This window comes from Typopeltis vanoorti, chromosome 20 (genome assembly GCF_054136105.1).
Source record: "Typopeltis vanoorti isolate ZY-2024b chromosome 20, IOZ_Tvanoo_1.0, whole genome shotgun sequence".
NCBI lineage: Eukaryota > Metazoa > Arthropoda > Arachnida > Uropygi > Thelyphonidae > Typopeltis > Typopeltis vanoorti.
In genome coordinates, this window is record NC_143568.1 from 28,214,636 (window position 1) to 28,238,776 (window position 24,141).

The following is a 24,141-nucleotide window of genomic DNA, read 5'->3' on the forward strand; positions in this document are numbered from 1 at the left end:
CAGTGAGAGAGTGTCATCTATTAAATATTGTATTGGCTAATGCCAATCATTCTTAGGGAATCACTCCAAATCCCTGATATTATTCTAAGGCTAGGTGGACTTATATAATGTTGGGAGTTGTACAAGTAGTGTTTTCAACAGAAGAGAACCCCCCTTTTTTTTTTTTTTTTTTTTTTGAGACTGCAGAGGCTATGGAAGGGATGTATTTGTATCACTGTATATGCACTACTACTTCCTCTACTGATAATTTGCATTTCAATTTAAGGAATTAATAACTCCACAATTGTGTTTTTACTGCAAACAATAGCGTTCAGTGTCTCACAAGGGAACGACAGCTTTTATTTTTTTTTTCTCATCCAGATGAAATTTGCATTAACAGACATGATACACTGGCTTCAGCCTTCGTTGAGCTGGTGTTATTAATTCAAACCAAAGCAGTCATGAAAATCAGCCCATTTATATGATAAAGCTAATAACTGTTGTTCTCTTTGGAATGCATCTAAAAATCACTAGAAATTATCTTTGAATGCAAAATATAACAGCGTGCTATAAATTGATGCTAGTCGGTGTTGTATTTATATAAAAAATACAAAAAAAAAATAATAAAAATAGAAAACTTTCCCTAGCCTGAACCCACGGTACTAATGTTCTCTAAGTTGACAACCTTTTGCGAATGGGAGTAGCATAAAAATATGACTCCTGTATAAATAAAACTCTGAAGGCATTTAGAGAGATTTTGTCCTTATTACGGATCAGTGTAATTAATTTTTAAAGTTCAGATAACATTTATTTACGTTTTCTTTATGACTCCCAAATATAGAACTTGTGCCACAGCGATGGAATTCATCTATCTCCTAAAGATAATCATTTAGATCCATGCTGGGATTCAAACCCGCAGGCTGTTGGTTAGAGGAAGGATAGGCTCACCATCTCAGCCAACCAAGGCTGGCAAACAAACAATGGCACGTGCTGATCAGTTTATGCATTAATATCTAATTGTATTACTCGCAATTAGATCGAAGCAGGAAGTGTACATCATAAGTGCACTGAGACAAGATGAGTACTCATCTATACGTGCACAATATTATCTTTCCTAGTTGATTGTGCATTTATTCAATGTGTTAGTGGAATTTAATTCGTTCATATAAAACTTCTTTCCAAGCGTTTGTCACTTTAAAATGGAAGTAAGTTTTGAACTCTCTCCATCCAAAAATAGTTGCACAGTATAATTCAACACAGTTGGGGGTGGAGGGTCAAGTTCCACTACGGTCGTGGATATCCAAGGTCATTGAATTTCTTTGCGGCTGCAAAACCATTAGCCTTCTTATCAAAGACCTGATGTGGCTTGAAAAAGTTTCATGTTTGGTCTCTAGGAAGACGTTTAGGATTATCTAACCCTTAACCCACCCACAGTATTAATTTATAAGTTTGGTAACTTTCGTAGAGTGGATTCACATTTAAATTGTTTTTACGTGAGTTTTTGTATCATCTGTACCTCCAATTACGCATTATAGAAAAGTAATTCTAATATACGTTTTTAAAATATTTGTGTGCGATATCTATAGAGTTATGAGTGGATTGAATAATTTGCATGCGACTCACCACTAGTGTCACTCTTTGCACTTTTTGGTTCTGTATCTCTACCTTTTCTGTTTTGTCTGCGAGAATGGGATGGTCGACGTTGTCTTGATCGTCTAGATGGTGCGGTTGTTGATCTTGTTGGAGGTGCCTCACTGGAATGGTCCATACGTTCCTCCGCCTCTGGAGGATCGGCAAAAGTTTCGGTGACGTGAGTATAATCAGGAATAATGTTTTCAATTTCTGCTAAGCATCGACCATTGCGGCAAACCTGAAAGATAAACACTATATTGGGATGCACATTATTATCGAATTCTTTAATAATAATAATTAATTCTAGAATCGAACATCCTGCCGGTCTAGTAGGTTGAGTGGGTAACATCTTCGTTTTAACAACCGATAGTCTATAGCAGGGATGTTCAACCCGTCGATTGCGAAGCGATTTTTGGTCGATCTCTTGTGTATTCCTCCTTACTTACAAATTTAATTAAAACTGAAAACATTTTATTTATCATTATTTTGTATTATTTTTAATTCGCTTTAAGAGTATTGCTATTGTTAATTTATTTTTCGTTAAAATTGTCAAATCAGTAATTTTCTTATAAGTCCGAGTAAATGAATTAATTTGGATCAGTGGAAGTCAAACAGCGAGCCGAGTGAATACGATTATAAGTAAAGTGTAAAAACTCGAGTGTAGCTCGAGTTTTTAAACTCGAGCTACACTCGAGTTTAAACATTCCAAAGCACATTACATCGATTTTTTACTTAGGTTAAGTCCCATGTGAATATTGTAAAAAAATAAACTGTTTGTCTCGGTATAGTTTGTATTAGATGTTTTTATAAATAACTCTTTTGAAGCTAACTGTATATACTGCTTTAATAAGAATATGTTAGAGTATTAAAAACAAAGGCAATGTTTTTTGTCGCCGAGGCTGTACATGGCGGCATTAGAAAGTGTTATTGAAACTTTATGTATGAGAAAGGCTTGCGGCTTTAAGTGTAAATATCTCCGAAGTCAGTCAGAAAGAGTTCAAACAACTTTCCGATGGTCGACAACTTACAATCAAAAGAAAGCGGATGAGAACAAAAGGTGAGCCGAACTTGAAACTTAAGATGAAAGACTCATGCCGATTCTTTGGAAGTTGCCAAACTTCATGCGAGGTCTCAGAGGAGGCCTAATAAAAAGGGACTGAAGCAAGCAGAAGGGATCCCGGTTCCAGAATTGTTGTCAGAGAGGAGGCCACCCGGTCCTGAGTCGTCGTCAGAGAGACTGCCCGGATCCACGTTGCTTGAGAGAGGAGTTTCCCGCTTCCAGAAAGGAGCTTCTCGGTTCGAGACGTCGCTAGAGAGACTACTTCTAGGCCGCAGACAAGGTTTCAAATTGCCGAAAGGAAGAGTTCCAATTGCCAGAGAAAAGTTTCCAGGCCAAGTTAATGTCAGATATTCGCCAGTGTGTTGCATTTTCATTACAATTTGATGAATCAAACGACTTCACTGATATTGTTCAGTTAATGGTATTTCAAGATTATTCAAGTAAAGAAGAACTTTTGAAAATTATACCATTATTGGGAAGGACTAGGGGGAGAAGACATTTTTTCGGCATTTGATGAATTTCTGAAACAACACAAACTTCCGCTTTTTAAACTTGTGTCTATTACTACTGATGGTTCTCCTGCAATGATAGGTAATAAATCAGGCTTCATTTCATTATGTCAAAACGATGACAAATATCCAGATTTTTTAACGTACCACTGTATTATTCACCAACAAGTACTGTAGTAAAAGGCTAAACACAAAAGATGTTTTGAATATTACATTTAAAATTGTAAATTCTGTTCGAGGAAAAGCCCTGCAACGGCGGTTATTTAAATTACAGGCAGATGATGATAGGGAACTTCTGTTGTACAATAATGTTCGCTGGCTCAGCAGAAGTCAATTTTTAGAAAGATTTCTTGTATTAATTAACGATATAAAATTTTTCTTGGTGAAAAAGGAGATATTTATCCACAATTGAGTGATAAAAGATGGTCGTTACACTTATCCTTTTTAGTAGATTTCTGTACGAAATTAAGCAATTTGAATTTCGAGTTACAAGGTAGAGATAAAAATTTAATTGAAATGTTAAGTTCAATAAAAACTTTCCAACAATACTTACTTTTATTAAAGAAAAACATAAATGACCGCGAATTTAGACATCTCCCATGTTTATTAAAAGTTTTTGAACAAAATCAAGAAATGCTTCGCTGTGATTTAAAAGAATTTATTCGTGAAATAGAATTAGTTGAGGAAGAAATAAATTCAAGATTTAAAGATTTTAATAAAACTGGAATGATTGTGTCTTTTATCAATAATCCATTTCAAGAAAACGTGAACATCACAGAAATTTCAAATAAAATTACTGTTTGATATAAACCAAGCAGAAGTAGAACTTGAGATAATAAACATTCAGAATAGTTTACGTTTAAAATCAATAAACAATGAAGTCATTTGGATTTATGCACATGAAAAATTTCGCGCAATATTAACTGATATTGCGCGAAAAATTCTGTCGTGTTTCGGATCGACATACTTGTCAGAATCTGCTTTTTCAAATATGACCGTCATAAAAAATCAATTAAGAAACCAAATTACAAATGATCATTTTGATGATTGTCTGAGATTGGCCACTTCTTCATATCAACTTGACTATGAAAGTATTGCGAGGTCCAAACAATGCCAAATTTCACATTAACTTTTTTTTTTTTTAATCAACTAGCATTTCATGTAACTTGTGAATTTGTAATCAATCTGTTGTTTTTTCTAACTTTAGTTTTCCAAAATGGAGAAATAAATATTTTATTCCAATATATTTTGTTGTTGTATTAAAATAAATAAAATTTTAAATACACAAATAAAGTTTTTAGTTGTTTATTTGTGCGTAATCAGATATTAGGTTGGGGGAATGTGATCTATATAAGAGAGTAGATCGCCGAATAACTTTTTATAGAAAAGTAGCTCGCGTAGTAAAAAGGTTGACCACCACTGGCCTATAGATTCGAATTCCACTATGATATGTGAATGCCTTTAAAGTGGACGTTTTCGTCGCTTTGGATGAAACCATCCTGCTTATTGGAGTCCTCAAATGGATTGAAAACTTTGGTTTTTAGGGGAAGTTCCAAATCATCATCCCCAACTGCTAGTGGGTGGTAATCGAGAGAGAAAATAACTGGCGCATTTGAGAATATGACTTCATAGTACAGCAAAGCCGCATTTATATAATCCAGTACAAGACACCTTATAGACAATGACATGCTTTTTAGACTGCCTTCACTGTAACTTGCCATAGCCAAACATCTGCTGAGGTTCAAGGTGAGGAATATTGTGATCATTCCAAAGAGAATTTATGTGAAATAATACTATCTACTGAAACACAAAATTAGGGCATATCTTTTAGATATATACTTCTATATTTCTGTACTAGCTTGTGGATGCTATTTATGAAATGAGTTTGAATCCTGTCCAAAAAGAAGGGAATATTTTATGCATTTTAGCCGAAGGCAAGTTAATGGTTCTTTTGCGGGTTGCAAGGTTTCGCTCACTGAATCGGATTTATCCACCAGCCAGAACAAACACCAACCAACCTCCGAGAAAGCCAGTCGATATAAAGGGGTTTCTTCTCTGTGGAATTGTCAATAATGAATAAAAATGCCAAATTAGATAGCTCTAGCCTCAGACAACTCGTCTAATATAATAACATTAAAAGAACGAAGTGAAAGTTATTAACACAAAAATGTCCAAAAACGTATCTATTTTTAGAAAATCAATTAGGTATAATTTTTCATGTTTTCCTGATATTCAGGATACAGCAAATCATTCTACAATTATTTTGTTGTAAAGATAGGTCTAATAAAACAAGATAAGTGAAATAAAAGGGAAAAAAATACGATTTATTCATGCAACTTAAAATTGTTATGCTATATCACTGAGTTGCATTTAACTCGGTCCAAGAACTCGACATTTTACGCACCTGACCATCTCCGCAAGACGAACCCTCGGCGGCTGGGCGGTAGGACACACAATATCCAGATGACGTATCGAAGCAAAAGAGCTGTGCACAAACTCTTGCATCTTTCTGCATGCATAATGATACAAAAGCATCAGATAATTAACATGTGATATACCTATAACAACTTTTAATAAGTACTCTTAAAAGTTAGCATCTGGACAAGTAAATTAATTGTATAATTCCGGTTATTATTTTTTTTTTTTATAATCGAGTGTCAGGCAGAACCACTGCACAGTATAATTCAACACAGCTAAGAGCACCTCATTAGGGTTACCTTCGACAGTAACAATAATCACTAATAAAATTATATTGTGTAAGTGCTTTGTTTAATGTGTGTGATATATTTCATGACAAGCGCGACCTTCAATGGGATTATTGCTACATAGAATATACACTTACGAAACAGGCAGTTGTCCCTCTATCCCTTTTGCACTGTTCGTCCAGGGTCAGTAAAGTTCCTGGTAGTATCCGGACAAGAAGGTCATTTTCATGAGGGAAATTGTAGAGGCAAGAGGCTGTTTCCCCACTAAAAAAAAAAAAAAGCATTCATTACAGGAGGTCAGTGTTTTGAACAAAAAACAACCTCTGAGTTTTAAAGTTGAATTAGCGATCGAATTAAGGTACAGTTAAGATGGTTAAAGTGGTGATTACCATCGTCAAACTCCTCTAAATAACATTAGAAATCGATTTTTTTTATACAAATCCTCGATCAGAAGACTTTTCATAAATGCATTCGACTTTATGATTTCAAAAATAAATAAAATCTGCACCAATCATTTCCTATTGTGATCTTGGCTTCTACTGGACGATATCGTCGAGCAAAAGAAACCATGCGAGTGATCAGCATATTTTAAAAAATTTTTTGAGTCATTTGGCCTTTAAATTTTAAAAAAGTTCTTTAGTCATTGACCCCTTAAAAATAAAGTTCTTATTTTGAACTAGTTGAGTGACCTAGCCTTGCCCGAGATAATGCAATCAGTTCAATGTAGCATGTTGCTTTGAAACATTTACCCTAAATAGCGTTTTTGTAAAGTCCTGGTATTTAAAATGAGATGTTAAAGGCTACAATAAAATAAACGACTTTTTTCAGCTCACTGTTCTTTCAAAAATAGTTTTCGTGCTCTATCAAGAAAAGTGACAGTAGTTCTAATCAATTAATGATCAGATGAAATCCATGGAATTTACGTGATGTGCATTTAATTCTTTTACCATTAATACTGATAACAAAAATGCCTCATTTTATTAAGTAAACTACACATATCCATTTGGTGTCATTTATTTCCACCAATTCTTTTAAGGTAAGGCCTTCTCCCAAAGTACTTCATTCAATCCTTCTTTAAACTTTTCTCTGCCAGTGAGTTTCAGCTATTTCTTTCATTTCATCCTCACACCGTCTAAATGGTCTTCTTGTAGCACTCCTTCCATCTCAAGGATATTAACTTTGTCCATTGAGAGTTACTTGCAATATGACCTACCCATTGCCATTTGGATCTTTTAATGGCTGTTATGATGTCTCTCACCCTAGTCTGAACTTTGACCCAAGTATTCGGCTTTCTATCTAGAATGATAATACCGAGTTATGATCTTTTCATTTTCCTCTACGTAATACTCAACTTGTTGATAATTTTTTGTGTCCACGTTTCACTTCCATATCATGACCAGAAGTATAAAACTGTTGAATATTTTTCTTTTCAGGCAGATCAGGATGTTTCCTTTGTATAGACTATCCAACTAACATGAATTAGATGTAAATCAATCTCTTCTACTGTGATCTTTTGTCTTAGGTGAACATAGGAGGCTACTATATACATTTCCTGGTGTCCCCATTTGTATTGGCTTTTTGGTGATGGATTTATTATATTATTATTTTTGTTGTCTGTTTATATTTACTTTTTTTACTTTCTCTTTTAAATTCATTGATCATTTGTTGAAGTTCTTGTGCAGAGTTTCCCAAAAGAACAATGTCATTAGTAAATCGTAGAACTTTTAGTTCTTTTCTCCATTTCTCCGATTAGACATCTCCGAATTATAACAGCGAAAATGGCTCGGTGTAATTACCGAAGAAACAACAAACAAATTAATTTTTCACTGCAGGAACAAAAACTTCCATCAACGAATACTTATGTTTATTAATACATGAAGTTTGTAAAACAGAGAGCATCCCATCGTGTAAAATGAAGTTTAGAGAGCAGTGAAGATGCAGTTGAGTCAATACAGTCATATCGTAGAACTTGGGACGCTTCCTGAGCTTGGCGGAAGTGTCCCAGCCATTTTATACCTCTAATTTAAAAAATAATAAAGGTATGTAACAAATCGATTTAGATCTTTTGAAATCGAATTCTGGCCAAAATAACAGAATGAAAATCCATGTTTTATCATTCACTTCGACTGTTTGTTCCTTATCGCATTTTTTTTTTTTTGTATTAGATCTAAATTTACTAACCGCACCAGTGCTCTAATTCAATTTATTCATTCTCCCCGCTATTTTTGTGAAATGTACTATAAATATATTTGAATTTAATTTTTAAATGTACTTTATTTCGTTCATATTAGCACAGTGCAAAATTCCCCAATCTATCAAGATCGTACAAGCTGTGTACTTGTAGAGTATAAAATACATAAAAACCTTGACGTGCTTAGTTAAAAATCCAAAATTCGGAAAGGGTGGATGGAAGTGGGCTTAATGTACAAATAATACATTCGTCTACTCCTAATTAACATCGGGCAGAGCATAGCTTGCTAGTCTGAAAGCCCTTTTAAATATTCAGCTCCCCCTTTCTTTTTTCGAAGGAATAGTGCTTTAGTGCACTGCGGAAAGTAAGGAGTAAGCTCAGGGTGGACCGTTACAGTTGTTATTAACATCGAACAATGATATCACTATAAAGACAGAGGCGTATCCTTGCCTGTAAATATACCCATACAGTTGTCTGGGTTGGGCAGTTGAGCATTTGTCATAGAGAGATAGATAATCAACGATTGATTACAGCTAGTTTGTCCAGTCTCTCTCAAGGGTTCTGTGGGTGGTCACCACACCTACACTGTCAAGACTAATCATACATATGATCATTTCTGATGATCGATTGGTTTTCGAAAGGGAAAAATGGAACTCTAGAAATATGCAGGATTTTCAAACTATGTCCGAAACAATAAAGTGACACAAATACAAGTAGACATTGCAAAACATTAAGGTGAATTGTTTCTAGAAATATTCTATACGATTAGATAAAATACTTGGAACACACACTGCAATGCGACTTCTTTAGAAATTAAATTGACTCCTTTGCCACAACAAACATAGCAGAACAGTAGATGGAGATGAAAATCACGAGGCAGTTATTAAATTTAAGAGCGTGAATTTTTAAGATAATGGACAAGTCAATCATATGGCGATTATTTTGAAGATAACAAAATATCAAGAATTGTTACGGTCTAAATAAAAACTCAAGAAATTTATATTTATATAAAAAAACTGCGAATTAACATTGTGAATTCATTCTGCTGTGAACCATTGTGAGGAAGCATTTTAAGTTTAAATCGAGTAGAATAATATCTTGAAGAAATCAATTTGCGTCTATATATCGTTATCAACTTCTTATATATATAGCTATTTTGGATAAAAAGTTCTCTAACAAAACTTTAACCCACTAATGAAAGCTGTACATTTTAGTTTGACTTGAAATTCGAAGCTGTTTTCTCTTTTTATTCTTCCTGTGGATCTCGTAAGAAGAAACTCATATACTAATAGGTTCTTGGAATATAAACTACGTAACTGTTTTTCATCCTGATTAGTAATCACGAGTCATTGATAAAATTCAGTTCATTGCAGTATTATCATCAGTTCGTAAGTTGAACACACACACGCGAATAAAAAGAAATGTTCATCTCTTAATAAAAGAACTTCATTTGTTGTCGATGTGGAAAGGATGTGACGTCAAGTTTCTATAGCAACAGTAATTCTGCTGAAACGTCAGCATATTGTTTATATGCAAACTTCGATGGAGAGGATGTGACGTCAAGTTTCTATAGCAACAGTACTTCTGCTGAAACTTCAGCATAATTGTTTACTAAATGGAAGTTTGCTAATTGTAAGTTAACTAATAAATTATGTCGTTTATTTTACTGAATGTTTTGATCTTGAGTACAATGATTTAAAGGCATCAATTATGAGGATCGCGTGTCAGATTTTAACGCTACGGGCGATCCTAACGAACCTGGCGGTTGCGAGTTTGTATTATAGTGTGACAATCATCGTCTTATATAATTGTGATTAACAGGAATTCTAATTAGATTGCCTCAGTAAACTATTAAGAGTTATAAACTATTGATAACCCACTTCAGGAAGTGTTTGAACTGCTCAATGCTACAAGACGACCAACGAAATCCTCTCTCTGTATGGCGGAGGTCGCTCATGATGAAACCATCTTCCCAAGGACAATGCGTAGCACCTGGACCTCCAAGATAGCTGGGAGGTGGAGAACCATCATGAACACACCCAAGTCTGCAAACAAGAAAATTATCATTATTAAAAAGGAACTTAAAAGTGCTTTGAAATGGAAATAGTCAACTGATGGGTTTATTTGCTATAAAAAGTGAAGAGATGGGGAAACGTTTGAACTCACAGATGGCCAATTTCGTGAGCTGCTACTATAATTCCACTGAATCCTCCACTGTCTTCGATAATGGCAACACTGTTCACCTTTTCCAGCCTTTTGTTTACTACGCATGCTCCACCGACATATGCAAATCCTGGAAAATAAAACGCCGTCGTAACTGAGTAAACAAATTGTACGCGAAAGACTGTATCAAATGAAACATGGCTCACCTGCAGTACCGCGATTGCAGCGCCCTCCTTGGAACCTTCGACGACACATGTCTAGTTTGGTAATGACTACAGCAAGATCGTAGGTTGGCAGTCGATGTTCTCGATATAAATATTTTCCCATATCTGTAAGGGCCCCGGCTGCGTCTACTGCATCGGCATTTGGTTGTCGAAGGCGATTTCGTTCCAAATATGGAGTAGCGTCTCTGTCCTGTAAATAATGGAACAGGAGTGATGACAATCTTGTGCCACTAATTAAAAATTATTTGCATGTATACTAAATGAAACTTGATTTTATAATTGACCGTGATGAGCAAAATAAGCCAAAATAATTCTCATTTGCTCATGATTGTGGAATATACCAATTATTTAGTATATTAATGATAATCTTGGGCCCACTGTCTCTAATTGGGTAAAGGTGAAGTCTGACTACCCTTCAGAAGTTCCAAAAGTTAGATAGGATTAAAACTGCTTCGTCTACTTCCTATAACTGGGTATGTCTTATTTTCTCATTGTGGAGATGTTTGCAGATTTGTGAAAAAATTGTGCTTCCGGGAAAATATTTAATGCTGTGATTGATCTCAAGAAAGTTAAAATGGTTTACATAGGGATATTAACACGAACTTGTAAAATACACAGGGAAAAGAAGTGTGTGCTTTGTATGGGCTATGCTTCAGCGAATTATTTTTTTATATTATACGACATAATTTCTTTTTCTTGAAGTTGAGTATGAATGTAATGAACAAGGAAGTAAGAACAGGTTTTTGACACGACCAATATTAGAAGAATGGAAGCTCATTGATGATGAGTAATAGTAATAATAAATATAGTCTATTTATTACCTTAGCCACAATCATGCCCGCTAAACTAATTCTCACCCTCGGATGACTGAGTAGCTTGTACCGCAGGTCAACCTATAATGAAGGGAATAAAAACACCAATATTAGAAAAAAAATAGCCCAAAAATCGCCAGTCAACATCGATTTAGAAGCATAAACATACAATACAGCGCCTATCAGCTAACAACAATGGAAGGAATAAATTTTGTGTTGTTATTTCTGTTGCCAGGAGTTACTTTGGATGCTATTTATTAGTATCTCACCAAATAATTATTCTTGATGAAATCTTTCGATAATTTTTTTTTTATCCGAGATTAGATAATTTAGTAATATATATTGAATACTGGATAATATGGCTAATACTGTAGCTGTTACAAATAATTATTTGAAATGAATGAAATTTTTTTAAACTTACCCCGTTAAAAAAGCTAACAAAATATCTCTTCACATCTCGACTGTTTCCTCCGTGGAAAAGATACGAGTCATAATCGACTACTAAAAGCACTTCTGGCCAGACTGTGTCTGGAGCTTGTCTTTTGCTTCTATGCTTGATGTGAGAATTATTCGTTTGCGTTGCGGGTTCCATGGTTACTGTGCAATAAATAAATAAAACATTTTATTTAAAAAAAAAAACAAAAAGAATGGGAAAATACATAGTTACGTTTTTTAATGACCAATAAAAGTACATTTTATGTGCAGAGCCAGGTTGGTAAACTTGCCATAACATCTGACAGGATATTCGTGTATTTTAATAATTTCATTTTGATTTCAAGGATTCTATTGACGTCTTCAAGTCCAGAAAAATAGATTTTTCTGATCAACAGCGAGTTAAATGCATGAACTAATTATAAATATCCGAAAACGAATTCTTTTTTCGTGCATTTCGAAAATGGTTCTATAGAACCATGTGATTTATGATCAGGCGAAATAAATTGAGAAATAAATGAATTTTCGATTCTCTATGCCCTCAACGTAAGTGTTCATTATTGCCTTGGCCATTTTGGAAAGATTGTGGATGGAAGAGATTATTTTCTCGGATAGTTATTGCAATAAGTGATAATTTTCGTTGCATTCCGAATTGTTCAGCGTCTTTGAGTTCCTCAAAGATGAATTTTTGCCATTTCTTTCCGTCTTTTTATGGAGTTTAAGTGGGTGCTTTCTTTAATGTTGTCAATCCATGAATTACTTGACAAAAATTTTTCGAGTATGAATGTATAGCAGCTATTTTAGATTTTAGGTTGAAAGAAATGTTGCAAATCTCTTTAAAAAACTATAATTTTCTGTTCTGCAACATTTCTTCCAACCTAAAATCTAAAATAGCTGCTATACATTCATACTCGCAAAAATAGGAGAGACAGTACTAGACCGTTAAAGCCAACCAAGTTCTTTACTGTGCACATAGAGGGCGTCATTTAGAACCGCAGAATTACGTCATTAACTATTGTTAGTTCTTTCTTTTTGGAATTAAAAACACATAATTTAAGTTCAATCATTTTATGTAAAAAACATGAATATTTTTTGTTGAATTAATTGCACTTTAAATAGATAAAAATATCTTGAATATATTTTATTCATAAATATATTCATGAACTCACAATAATCCGTATGACCATCAGGAAGACTCTGCTTTCTTTTATAAATGATGTGCGCCCCCTTCTTTACTTTTAATTTGTTATTTTTCCTAAAAGGTTTTGGTTTAGAGATGGCTTTTAACGTCACATTCCTTCGTAATTCTTCAGCTTCGTCTTCATCTAGGAACATTTCGTCATCCACGTATTCATCATCAACAGCTGTAAGACCCGCAGGCAAGGGTCTGATGACTAGGTCGTTTCCTATGGTTCCATCCTAGAAAGAAAAATTGCCTCAAAAGTTTCACTTTGATTGTCATTGAAAGAATCAGTTTTAGTTGCAAATTGTGTACATAACTAATTATATAAAAAGCGCAATCGTTAACAATTCAACTTATAATAATAACAACAATTACCATTTCTAACTGTCCGTCGCCGCCGGTTCTTACTAACAGTGCTGCCATCTGTTGTTCATCATGGTAACTAGTTCCAAGTTCAGTGTCATTTTCCTAGTTTAAAAAAGTATTATCGATTACTTGTGTATATTGTGATTTTCACACTACATTAGTTAATAATTTTCTTCTAAAATAATATACAAAAGTAAAACTAAACGCCATGAAATTTTCGCTCACCTGCGGTGTCACATCGTGATATTTCAAACCACGCCCAGTGGTCTCCGCCATGAGCACTTTCATGGATGTGAGCCTCCCTTCGAAGTCGCTGTTTTTCTTGAGGTTAAGTCGGAGCTTTCGACCGAATGCCGAGAACTGAACTTGTTTAGTGTCGTCGTCTGAGCGTATTTCCCGTTTGGTCACAGAGCGGATTTGGATCACTTGGTATTCAGAGACTGAAAGAAAGAAAATAATAATAAAACGAGTACAGATTTAATTTTAAGGAGACTTTCTTAAGAAATTTCCTATATTCGATGTAAGACCACCCCAATTATTCGAGGACCGAAGCGAGTTTCAAACAGTTACGTGGGAGATGATTTTTATCATCCGGTGTGAGACTACCGCCTCGTTTATTGGAGGCCTGAAGTGACGAAAAAGTTCCATCTCTGGTCTACAGAGCAAGGCTTCAGAACCATGTAAAAATGAATAAAAATATAACAAGTATAAAATAAAAAATAGAAAAAAAATATCCTTAGCTCATCCACGGTAATATAGCACTACAGGTTTATAATCTTTTGCGTATGGGAAAGTTATAAAAATAATTCCATGTTTGATTTCTAAAACAGGGTTTTGGAACTTATTAACTCTAACCATACCTTCGGTGGGGTGAGGTAAGAGTTAGAAAACACTAAAAAACGTGTTTTAGCCTTTCATAGCATTGAAATCTAAGAAATATTCCAGGAGATATTTTAATAAAACTATCAAAACCAAAGTATTCAGTCATATTTTTCTTTGGAAAAATCCAGTTAATAATATTGATATGAAGCAGAATGATTTCCCATTGAGGGGTTTGGGGGGGGGATGAACAGTTCTAGTGACATTTGGGAACATTTCATATAAACTCACGAGTCAAAACATTATGACCTCCCAGCCTACTGTTCCCGGTCAACCATGCAGTCTGGATGGTGGTTGCTGTAGCCCAGGATAGGAATTGTTCTCATAAAGATGACTGGCACATCTCATCCCTACTGAACACTATTTCTTACCTGGATATTGTTTCGGACCAGGTATTGTCTTACATGGTGACAATGTGGTCCAATGGATCTGGACTCTTCAAGTAAAGCAACACTCCGTATCGTATAGGGATCGAAGTACATATCCATGAATTCCATGTGCTCCCCTGGCACCTAATTCTCTTGATTATGTGGAGTCAATGCCAAGCTGGTTATCACAAAGGAGGCCCAACACACTACTAAGTAGGTGGTCATAATGTCGTGGCTCATGAGTATGTAAATATTCCGAACAGGGAGATTGCGTCTATCATTCTCAATTATTGGAAAGAAAAGCGGTTTAAATAGTACATGTACTAGTACGTCTGTCTTGTTAAAGACGTTAATAAAATATTCACTCACATCTTGGAAGGATAAGTTACATACCAGAGATTCATTCAAAACTTGGGAAGTTTCAAATCCTCCTTTTAGTTCCCAGTATTTACTTAATAGAAGACAAGCATTTGTCTGCTATTACTGCTATTAATATAAGTATGAATTGCCAAATGCTTGTCTTCTATTAAGTAAATACTGGGAACTAAAAGGAGTATTTGGGTATCATTAAATGTGTAGAACAGGCTTGTGTACAACAGGCGTTTGGATCATTGCTAAAATTGTGGACTTTTGAGGAAATATTGTCACATATTGATTCAACGTACAGAATTCCGTACTAGGTTTAAGTACAGTGGATTCAGCTTGAAGACAATCAGCAATGACAACATTCAGGTGTCTCTCCAAATAGATAGATGCGTCATAATTCAAATTTCTGGAGTACTTGATTTTAATCAATTTAACACAAATAGATTGTTATTACCCCATTACAATTATATAGTGGCGTAACACTAGACTTAGAAAACAAAACGTGCAATCTCATTTATTAAATTAAAAAAAAAAAAATTTGTCAAATAAGCGTGCGGGTTGAAACTTCCGGGTCTGGAAGCGGAATGCATGATTAAGAATCTAACATGGGATTTATGCCTCTGCTTTATTATTCTGTTCACGTCAATGATTACGATGAAGTGATCAAACTTATTAGCTTGACCGAGACAATACCGGTTTAAGAAGGATGGTCTCTCTCTCTCTCTCTCCGTCTCCTGTAAGGTAAAAATAAAAACCCGCATAAAAAAAGTCCCGGATGACATCATTCACCAGTACACATCGCCAACAGGAATTTTCTTTCTTTTTATTTTACAAATTGCATTCTGTATGTGCTTATGCATCTTGTGTTAGTTGAAGCAATAACAATCTCTTTTGCATTCTCGAATATTATCGTGTTCTCTTAGCAAATTCATTTCCACGATGAAAAGACGAAGATGAACAGGAAACACGATGACGTAGCCAGATTTTTGGTTTGCCATTACCGATCAGTATATTAAGAACTGAACAAAAAAAAAATTCATTTAGCCTTCAGAAGGCAACCAAGATTCCCTTTGGTTGAAACTGGGTTCGAATTCCGTCACGTGAAGAACCTTTATAAGGCTTATCAAATGAATATGATTGAGTCGTTCTCGTGCGGAGATTGTAGCGTTTACCATCCGTAAACTGAAGTTTTTCATCCTTCAATACAGACAAATCGGCTAGAAGAACACACGCTGTTGACAGCCAATACACTGGCGTCATAGTTCCTTCGGCTATAATTCGAAACAGATCCCATGCAAATGCAACCACCTCGAGCAATCGAGTAGTACAACCCATCTCACAAAGAAGCCGATAATCCCTTGCTTCTATGCCATTCATTTGTTACGCACCCCATTTCGGATAACGATGTCCCTTTATGAATTATGTTTTACGATCGTTATGTTCCTGTGATTCAATGAAACACACTCTTCCAACACACATCATAGTTGAGACAAATTCAGTTGTGTTAGAAGCGTAGCCTGTGTTATTTCCAGATCTAGACTATCCCCCGAGGAGAGTGCCTTTCCGCTTTTCCAGAATTCAGCATCTGGAGGTCATGATATCTTCATATAAAATTTTATTCATTTCTAAGCATGGAAGATTCCATAAAAACAGATCTGCAATATGACGTCTACTCGCCCTGGAATTTCTTCCGTGTGTCAATTTGAGTGCAGATGTAGTCTTATTCATACCCCTGATCTATTACATATCACTGCTCGAATGCCTAATCTTTTTTGAAAAAATGTGTTATGAATAGATATGCTATTTGAAAAGTTATGTTTCGAATCCATGACAACCTTGATTTCTGTAGACGTCAAGGTTATCATGGATGCGAAGTGCATATTAAAATTGTAATACATTTGATATTACATTGAAATATATGATGGATACGAAGCGTATGAGGATGTGTATTTGATCCATAATGGCCGGTGAGGTGGTTAATACAATAATTGTGAGAGTGAAACTTTTTTCCTACAATCGCTAGCCGAATTATTGGCTCTTCCATGTAGCATGGCAGAGCCAATAAGAGTAGATAACGCCTTAGTTTGAAGCTCTTGAAGTTACATTCCCGACATAGATTTTTTGTATACTGAAAAAGTCAATTTTATGTAATTTTTGATCTCCCAATATCCTCCCTATCTCTTACATGTCGACAGATTGCCTCTGGGAGTATATGCGTTCAAGTGTATGTGATAATAGGAAAAGGTCATGGTCCAATCATCTCCGAACGAAGGATGATAGTCGTAGTTAGACGGACCGATATCAGAATCTCGAAAATCGATTTCCTAGTGTCCTGAACCCAAAACAAAGTGGTAAACAGAAAATATCAAGTAACCCATCAAGAAATGCAAATGGGTGTAAATGGACGTACCATAAGTTGTACACTGTCCCAAAAGAGATGACCAACAAGCTAATGTGTTTGACTAAAAGAAAAAAGCAGCTATGGCTAGGTTTGCTGAGGAGATAACTCCTCAGTTTGAAGCTACATTCCCGACAGAGATTTTTTGTATACTGAAAAAGTCAATTTTCTGTCATTTTTGATCTCCCAATATCCTCCCTAGAGAGCATACATTATTGCCTTCCATAATATAATACTAATGCATTTAAGAGGAGTACTATTATACAAGTATCATCTAAGAGTACTCCTAAATTTCCATTTTTGGTGTGTATTTCGTAATAAATTAAGGACTTTATTTTATCCTGCACGTTTACGATTTCCTTTTCTACGATGGCTGTCTTAGAGATCGAAATCTATTCAAAAAACAGGACACTGTGGCGCCATCTATTGATCCTAGTTTTACCGGTTGGTAAAGGGAAATTAGGCCATAAGCACACGGTGTTTGCAGGTTGTTGACCTACAAAAACCTTTCTCTCCATTCGCTCCCCCCCCTCTCTCTGTACCCGTAAATAGTATTCGGTGTTGGGAGTGCGGCATAATTTATGATGGGTCCGCCCCTGGTGCGTGTTGTCACGATAGACCAAATGAGCGTGACGTAGACAATAGGCCTGTACGTGTTGGGGGGAGCGAAATCAAAAACAGTCAGCTTTGGCATACGGGAAAGATGATGGAATGGGTGGCTTGAAACACAAGACGTCAGCTGTAATACAGGTCACTGGACTGATGGGAAAAAAATATACATATATATGACGTCACTCCCCATAATAAATACTTATTGGTTGCTCGTTAACTAGTTCAGTTTATATTTAAAAAAAAAAATAGTCACTGCAATCTCAACCACAGATTTTCATTTATATTTAACTGCGTTGACACTACCTTTATTCTTCGGGAAGTGTGAACACTCACAAGGCAGCTTGGTAAACTACCCTATCGAGGTTCAAAATTCATCATTTTACTCTTGGTCCTCATCCCTCCCTATCTTAGTGTGTGATGGAGAGCTGAACTATCAGAAGATTGAGCAATTATCTATTGTTGTCTAACCGGGAAAACAAGAAAATCGTGGCCCACAGAACTAAGAAAGTGCTTCATTGTCAATTAAGACTAGCAAACTTAACCTGGAAAGAGATTTTTAACTAAAAATCTCTTTCCCAACTGTGAACAAGCGTAAACTTAGTTGATTATGGAGAATCAAACATTCTACAAGTTCTTAATTTAAAAAAAAATTAAGAACTTGTTACATTAAAATTTAAAAAAATTAAATTTTCCTCCAAAGGCCTCGAAATTCCCCCTAAAACTACTTCTAGATTCAGCAGATTCCCGACTTAATTGATCTCCAACAGAGGAATTAGATTTTTCAATTGTGGAACTCTTACACTATTTCGAACAATACAAGTATTACGGTTTAGGATCACAATATGGCGAAAATTGCTGCCCTGTCTTAAAAAAAAAATTCACCTTGTTGTCTTAAATCATTTTTTATTATTTCGAATCCATTCTTATGTGTTGATTCCAAGACTGTTTAGGTATAACACACAATATTATTACTTTTGTATACGTTACATGTTTTATTATCTTCTATTTATTTATAGTTAATATCTGAAGTTATTTTAAGCCCATGAGAGAGGCTTTGCAGTTCATTTTACAAGTTCCTTACTACGCATTTCGCTTTGGTAACATTTAATTGAAGTTTATTTAGCGCAACCAGTTTTGTTACTTTACGATAATCATTCATACAGGTTTTATTTAACTACAGATGGAAGTTTTACATTTCATTTAAACGATAATAAAATATCCAAGCGATTAAAACATCGTCGCTTTCAAAAATGCATTGCGCATGCTTTTGTTTGGCGCATGACAGATACATAGTAGCCTAACACATTTCGCTTTTACTGCAGCTACTAGAGAGTTTATCGTCTGTTTGCGATATTTTCCATATTACAATAATGCGTTCTTTACCTTTGCATAGCTAGTAATTACAGCCTGTAACTGGGTAGCTGCGCTCATTAATATTTGAATTCTCTTTCCTCCGGTTACCCTGTGATTTGAGAAGAGCGTAACCATACACGTGCTATTAATTAGTGAGTGCTTCCCGAGAGGTAGCCATTTAATCGTGTTTCACTCGTACTGTGGAGTCTCGTGGGATAAAACGAGGTCATGCGTGACTCGAGGGATATCCAAGTGTAAATCAAAACTTCACTATTTATTCGAAGTAGATTAATGCAAGAATAAAGTTTTATTTTCTAGATGTTTTATTATAGATGCCAGCAATATGAAAAAGCGTGGGATTCAGTTAGCGCCTATAGTAGAAGGAATATCGTGGACTTTTACTTTACAAATGAGTTTTGCAGCTTACAATGCATATCTTGTGCTCTGTACAAATGAATGACCTCCAAAAGACTAAAAAAAAAACTCAGTGTTTCGTCATATTAAGTATTGGTGTACACATAGAGGCCAATGAATTAGAAATCTTTATGCAGATAGACGTAAACATCATTTACGGGGTGTATATGCACAATACTTGGTGACATGCATCACCGCACGTTTCTAGGCTACTATTTAAGAATGCTGGTGGTCAGTAATCGTCAATAATATTGATCACAACGGGGAAATCAAAGAGGCTTTCGAAATTCGATAAACGGCTTATTATGGGGTGCCGTCTGTCTGGAGCCACGATTTTGAAAACAGCAGAGTTGACTGCGTTCTCAAAAGGTCAGATATCTCTAGTGTTTAATCAGTGGAAAAATAACCCGCACTGCTTGTCTGAAAGGCGTAACTGTGGTCCTAAGTCTGTCCGAAGCATTTCAAAAGAATTGTATGGACAAACAATTTCTTCGTGCAGCAATTGACCGACACACCGAACTAAGGTTGGTATTGGCAGCTGCTAAAAGGATGTCCATTTCTAATTCAGTGGCCAGATTGTGCATTAGCATTGGTTAACAATAATAGTTAATATCCGGATAGGCAACAAATTTAACATATTCGAGGTTCCCAAAGTAGGGAGCCCGACCCTCTAATTTAAGGTAATTATGTAGGGAATATATTGTGAAATCGCATCTGTTTATTATAATTTTACAACAACAACAATAATAATTAATAAATAAACAACCTACTCGTTTTTTATTTAGAGAAATCTTCGATTTTTTTCCCCTTTTTTTTCCTTCTTTCGGACTAATAAAGCCAGCCCTGTGTGTTTGTGAATATATTTACTCTGATAGTACAACAAACAAATCTCATGATAGCACAATATTTCACAACAGCCGTAAATATTACTCTATTTATTTATTTTTAATGTAGATCCTATCCACGAAGGGTTATAAACTAATTACATTTGTACCAGGAATCAACGGTCTTATCAGGGGAAAAAAAAAGAGAGAGAACCCACCCAATTAACGAAGAATATACCGTTTTCGAAGCCTTAATTTGTTCTGCAATTTCAATCACTCCCCACAAAACGGAGATGATCCACCTCAAACGATTGTTGAGGGCCTGGGTTTGGAGATCAGTTGCTTCGGTCGATGCAGATAAGGGTACGGGGCTTGTATATTATGTCTGTGCGTTTTTTCTTTTTTTTGGCAGATTTTCTTGTTTTCCGTCCATACGACCCTGACTAACTCACCTCCAGCTGAAAAGCCTTATAAAAGATTCTTCGAGTCCTACACAAGATTCGAACCCAGATCATGGGAGTAATTTATGTGTAACGTGGTTTGACTTATTGCGTTATACTCAACACTGCTTATATAATCTCTATGAAAAGTTTATAATTCTAATAACACAATAAGCGATTTCAGTTTTGTGAAATTTTAATAATTGCACTAATTATAACGGACACTCGCAATAGGCTGGATAAAACTTTTCGAAGTGGTAAAAAAAAAGAAAAAAAAAGAAAAGAAGAGCAGATGATTATTTGCTTTTAAGGAAGAGAAAACACGCAGATTTAGGAAAGACAGATAAGAATTTTATTTTTTCATCTTACCTGCATCGGGCGATTCTGTATGGAAAATTCGAAGTAGGTCTTGATGGGACAAGCTCTTATGAAGCTGCAAAAAAGATATATGTCGTTACAAAATGCTTATACTGCTTAATATTACGCTTGTTTTAAAAGAACAGAACTAAATACTAACAAAAGACGTTAATTTGGCATAAGTAAGATATTAAAATTGAGAATATTATGGACCCATCCATATTTTATAGAAAAACTAGGTGGCTCCGCCCCCCCCCCCCTCCTCCCCTCGGCGCCCAACTCCCTGAGTTCTGTACTGGTAGGCCTGTTCTCCTTGAATTCTGATGACTCGACACTCAGAGTAGCTCCGAGTTTCAAAACATTTCAAGTAACTTGACAAAAAACGTGACACGAAAACATTACAAAAAAAAAAAAAAAAAAACTTATAATTTTATATTATAGAGTAGATAAAGCTTTTCAGTTTACCAACGAGCTGAAAATGTAGTTTTCATTTGCGTTGATATTGCACTAGTTAAAGACATTCTGCCTATGTTCGCCCTTTTATTAATGGTTAAATTAGGTTTAACTAGAGCTGTTTCGAACTTTTTTACGAGGGACAAATACATAAGAATTTTATTTTTCATCTCAGATGAATCTGACGGCTACGTGCTTATGGAAAATAGCATTGTGAAAATGCTTAAGAAGATAAATACGGCTGTTTTATATCAGAAAGTTAAATTTATTGTAAGTAAACTTTTAATAGGTGTATAAGTAAAATACTAAAATAAAGTGAAAAAATGGTCTAATTTAACTAAAGTTTAAGAAAATATAAAGAATATTATAAATTAATTTATATATTTTATAAATAAAATATGAATGGTTTGATAATACCTCCATTTTAATACAAATAGTAAACATTTTCATTCCAGACATTAATTTATAATACCTCCATTTTAATACAAATACTAAATAAAATATGAATGGATTTATAATACCTCCATTTTAATACAAATACTAAACATTTTCTTTCCAGACATTAATAATTGATTCACAAAACGACAACATTAGAAACTTAAACCAAAGAAAAATCTATCTATTGCATATTGCAGAAGGGATATACCTGAACTCTCAACTTTTTTTTATAGTTCTTATAAGAACTGGGAGATGGACTGAGCCCTTGACTCTTTATCCCGTCATCTGAATGTTCAAATCTGTGTGGATGGAGTGTTATTGAGCTAAAAGGCTCTAGTCATGGCTGGGTAACGGCTATAGCCGAGCCTCAGTTAAAACTTCAGTGGTTTTTGACATTGAAGGACTTTTCTTCCCCTCTCAACTTTTTGACAAGCATTTTTTTATAATGTATTTATTATAAGTAAACTTTTAAAAGGTGCATAAGTAAAATACTAAAATAAAGTGAAAAAATAATTTAATTTATCTAAAGTTTAAGCAAATTCACTGAAGATTATAAATTCATTTATATTTTATATATTTTATAAAATATAAATGGATTTATAATACTTCCATTTTAATACAAATACTAAATATTTTCATTCCATACATTAATTGTTTCTCAAAAAACGATAACAGAAACTTAAACCAAAAGAGAAAGTCTACTTGTAGAAAGGGATATACCTGAACTCTCAACTTTTTTTTTTCACTATTAATTTGTAAGTGTAGCTACTAGCTTATCGACTGATGTGGTAGACCTCTCTTAATTGTTTAATAGATACCTTTCTTAGACAAGCTTCTAAGAATATAACGAAGACATTATCTTTTAAAACATGAAGCAAATGTAGTTCATTCACCAGAATTGAGAGCAAGGCCGGGGACGACAACCTACAAGAAAACACAGAAACAAACGACTGACAAGGAGGTGTACAAGATGTTCTGTATGCAAGGATAAGAAAAGTCACCTTTCTAGAGATTCATAGAGCGAACGTGCTGATCACGACTCCAAAGAAAAAGAAGCAACAGTTATGTCCGCGAAAGAAAGAAGTGGAATTGAGAACACAGCGTTCTGATTGGCTAAAGACAGTAAACATCTTCCCTATAGTTAAGAAGACGGAGATGAGTTAAAAGGGAATTGACTGACCTCGTCCATCTCGCTTCAAGATGAGGATAATGCAGGACACCAAAAAAGGGATTTTTTTTTCGTTACATCCCACATTGATGTCCGCGGGCATTTTTCGGGTTAAAGTCCTCACCTTGGGCGTATCATAAAAATCATCACTTGCTGGAGATGATGTATGCAGAAGGTCAAAATCCTTGGCTAAGTTGTCCTTCCTTTTTTTTTTTTTTTCTATTGAATACTTGACTGCATTTATCTACCGTTCGGTTAAGGTTTAAGAAAATTATTTCTCATGCGTAATCTCTTGTTTATGGCTGTCAAGTGATTGTTTATGGATGACTGGAAATGATAAATGTAAATTTCGGTAGAAAAATTTGGTCACTAGATGGCGTAGTGTAATTTTGATTGGCCAAGTGGATCCAACTCGACCTACGTGTTCAAATTCTACATGACTGTTTGTCTTTAGAGGTAAAATATTTTCATCAGCAGATGGTAGACGTTTGGTCTGTAAAGCCAGGTGAGGTTCCACTTATTTAATGATTAGCCCCCCCCCCCCCCCACTACGACTATAGTCTTACGATATTTCATGGATGGGAAAGTTTCTTGACGAATCCTGGTCCTTGCAATCAAAGGATATTATCGATACTGATTGAATTACAGAGGATTTTAGAAGCTTTGTGCAAAAATAGTGTTAATATGGGGAAAAAAGAAGAAAATAAATTGATATAATATTACCAAGTTCTGCAAATATTAGTAGAATTTGAAAAATAAAGATCAGTAAATGTCTCTGACTCTTGGCATTTCTTAATGTTTTATAAAGTAACAAC

The 24,141-nt window shown here is 35.0% G+C and overlaps 1 protein-coding gene across 1 annotated transcript in view; it reads right to left on the bottom strand.

Moving 5' to 3' along the window:
- The window catches only part of LOC150095302 (A disintegrin and metalloproteinase with thrombospondin motifs like), a 74,506-nt gene that overhangs the window by 12,603 nt on the left and 37,762 nt on the right, over window positions 1–24,141 (bottom strand). The window contains exons 2-14 of the mRNA XM_090410640.1: window positions 21,280–21,343; window positions 13,482–13,696; window positions 13,266–13,358; window positions 13,022–13,126; window positions 12,877–12,934; window positions 11,697–11,872; window positions 11,285–11,356; window positions 10,446–10,653; window positions 10,243–10,369; window positions 9,957–10,121; window positions 6,023–6,149; window positions 5,585–5,689; window positions 1,603–1,849 (exon numbers count right to left, since the gene is read on the bottom strand). Coding sequence (XP_090266766.1) covers window positions 1,603–1,849; window positions 5,585–5,689; window positions 6,023–6,149; window positions 9,957–10,121; window positions 10,243–10,369; window positions 10,446–10,653; window positions 11,285–11,356; window positions 11,697–11,872; window positions 12,877–12,934; window positions 13,022–13,126; window positions 13,266–13,358; window positions 13,482–13,696; window positions 21,280–21,343 — 1,762 coding nt within the window. The remainder of the gene's footprint in view (window positions 1–1,602; window positions 1,850–5,584; window positions 5,690–6,022; window positions 6,150–9,956; window positions 10,122–10,242; window positions 10,370–10,445; window positions 10,654–11,284; window positions 11,357–11,696; window positions 11,873–12,876; window positions 12,935–13,021; window positions 13,127–13,265; window positions 13,359–13,481; window positions 13,697–21,279; window positions 21,344–24,141) is intronic.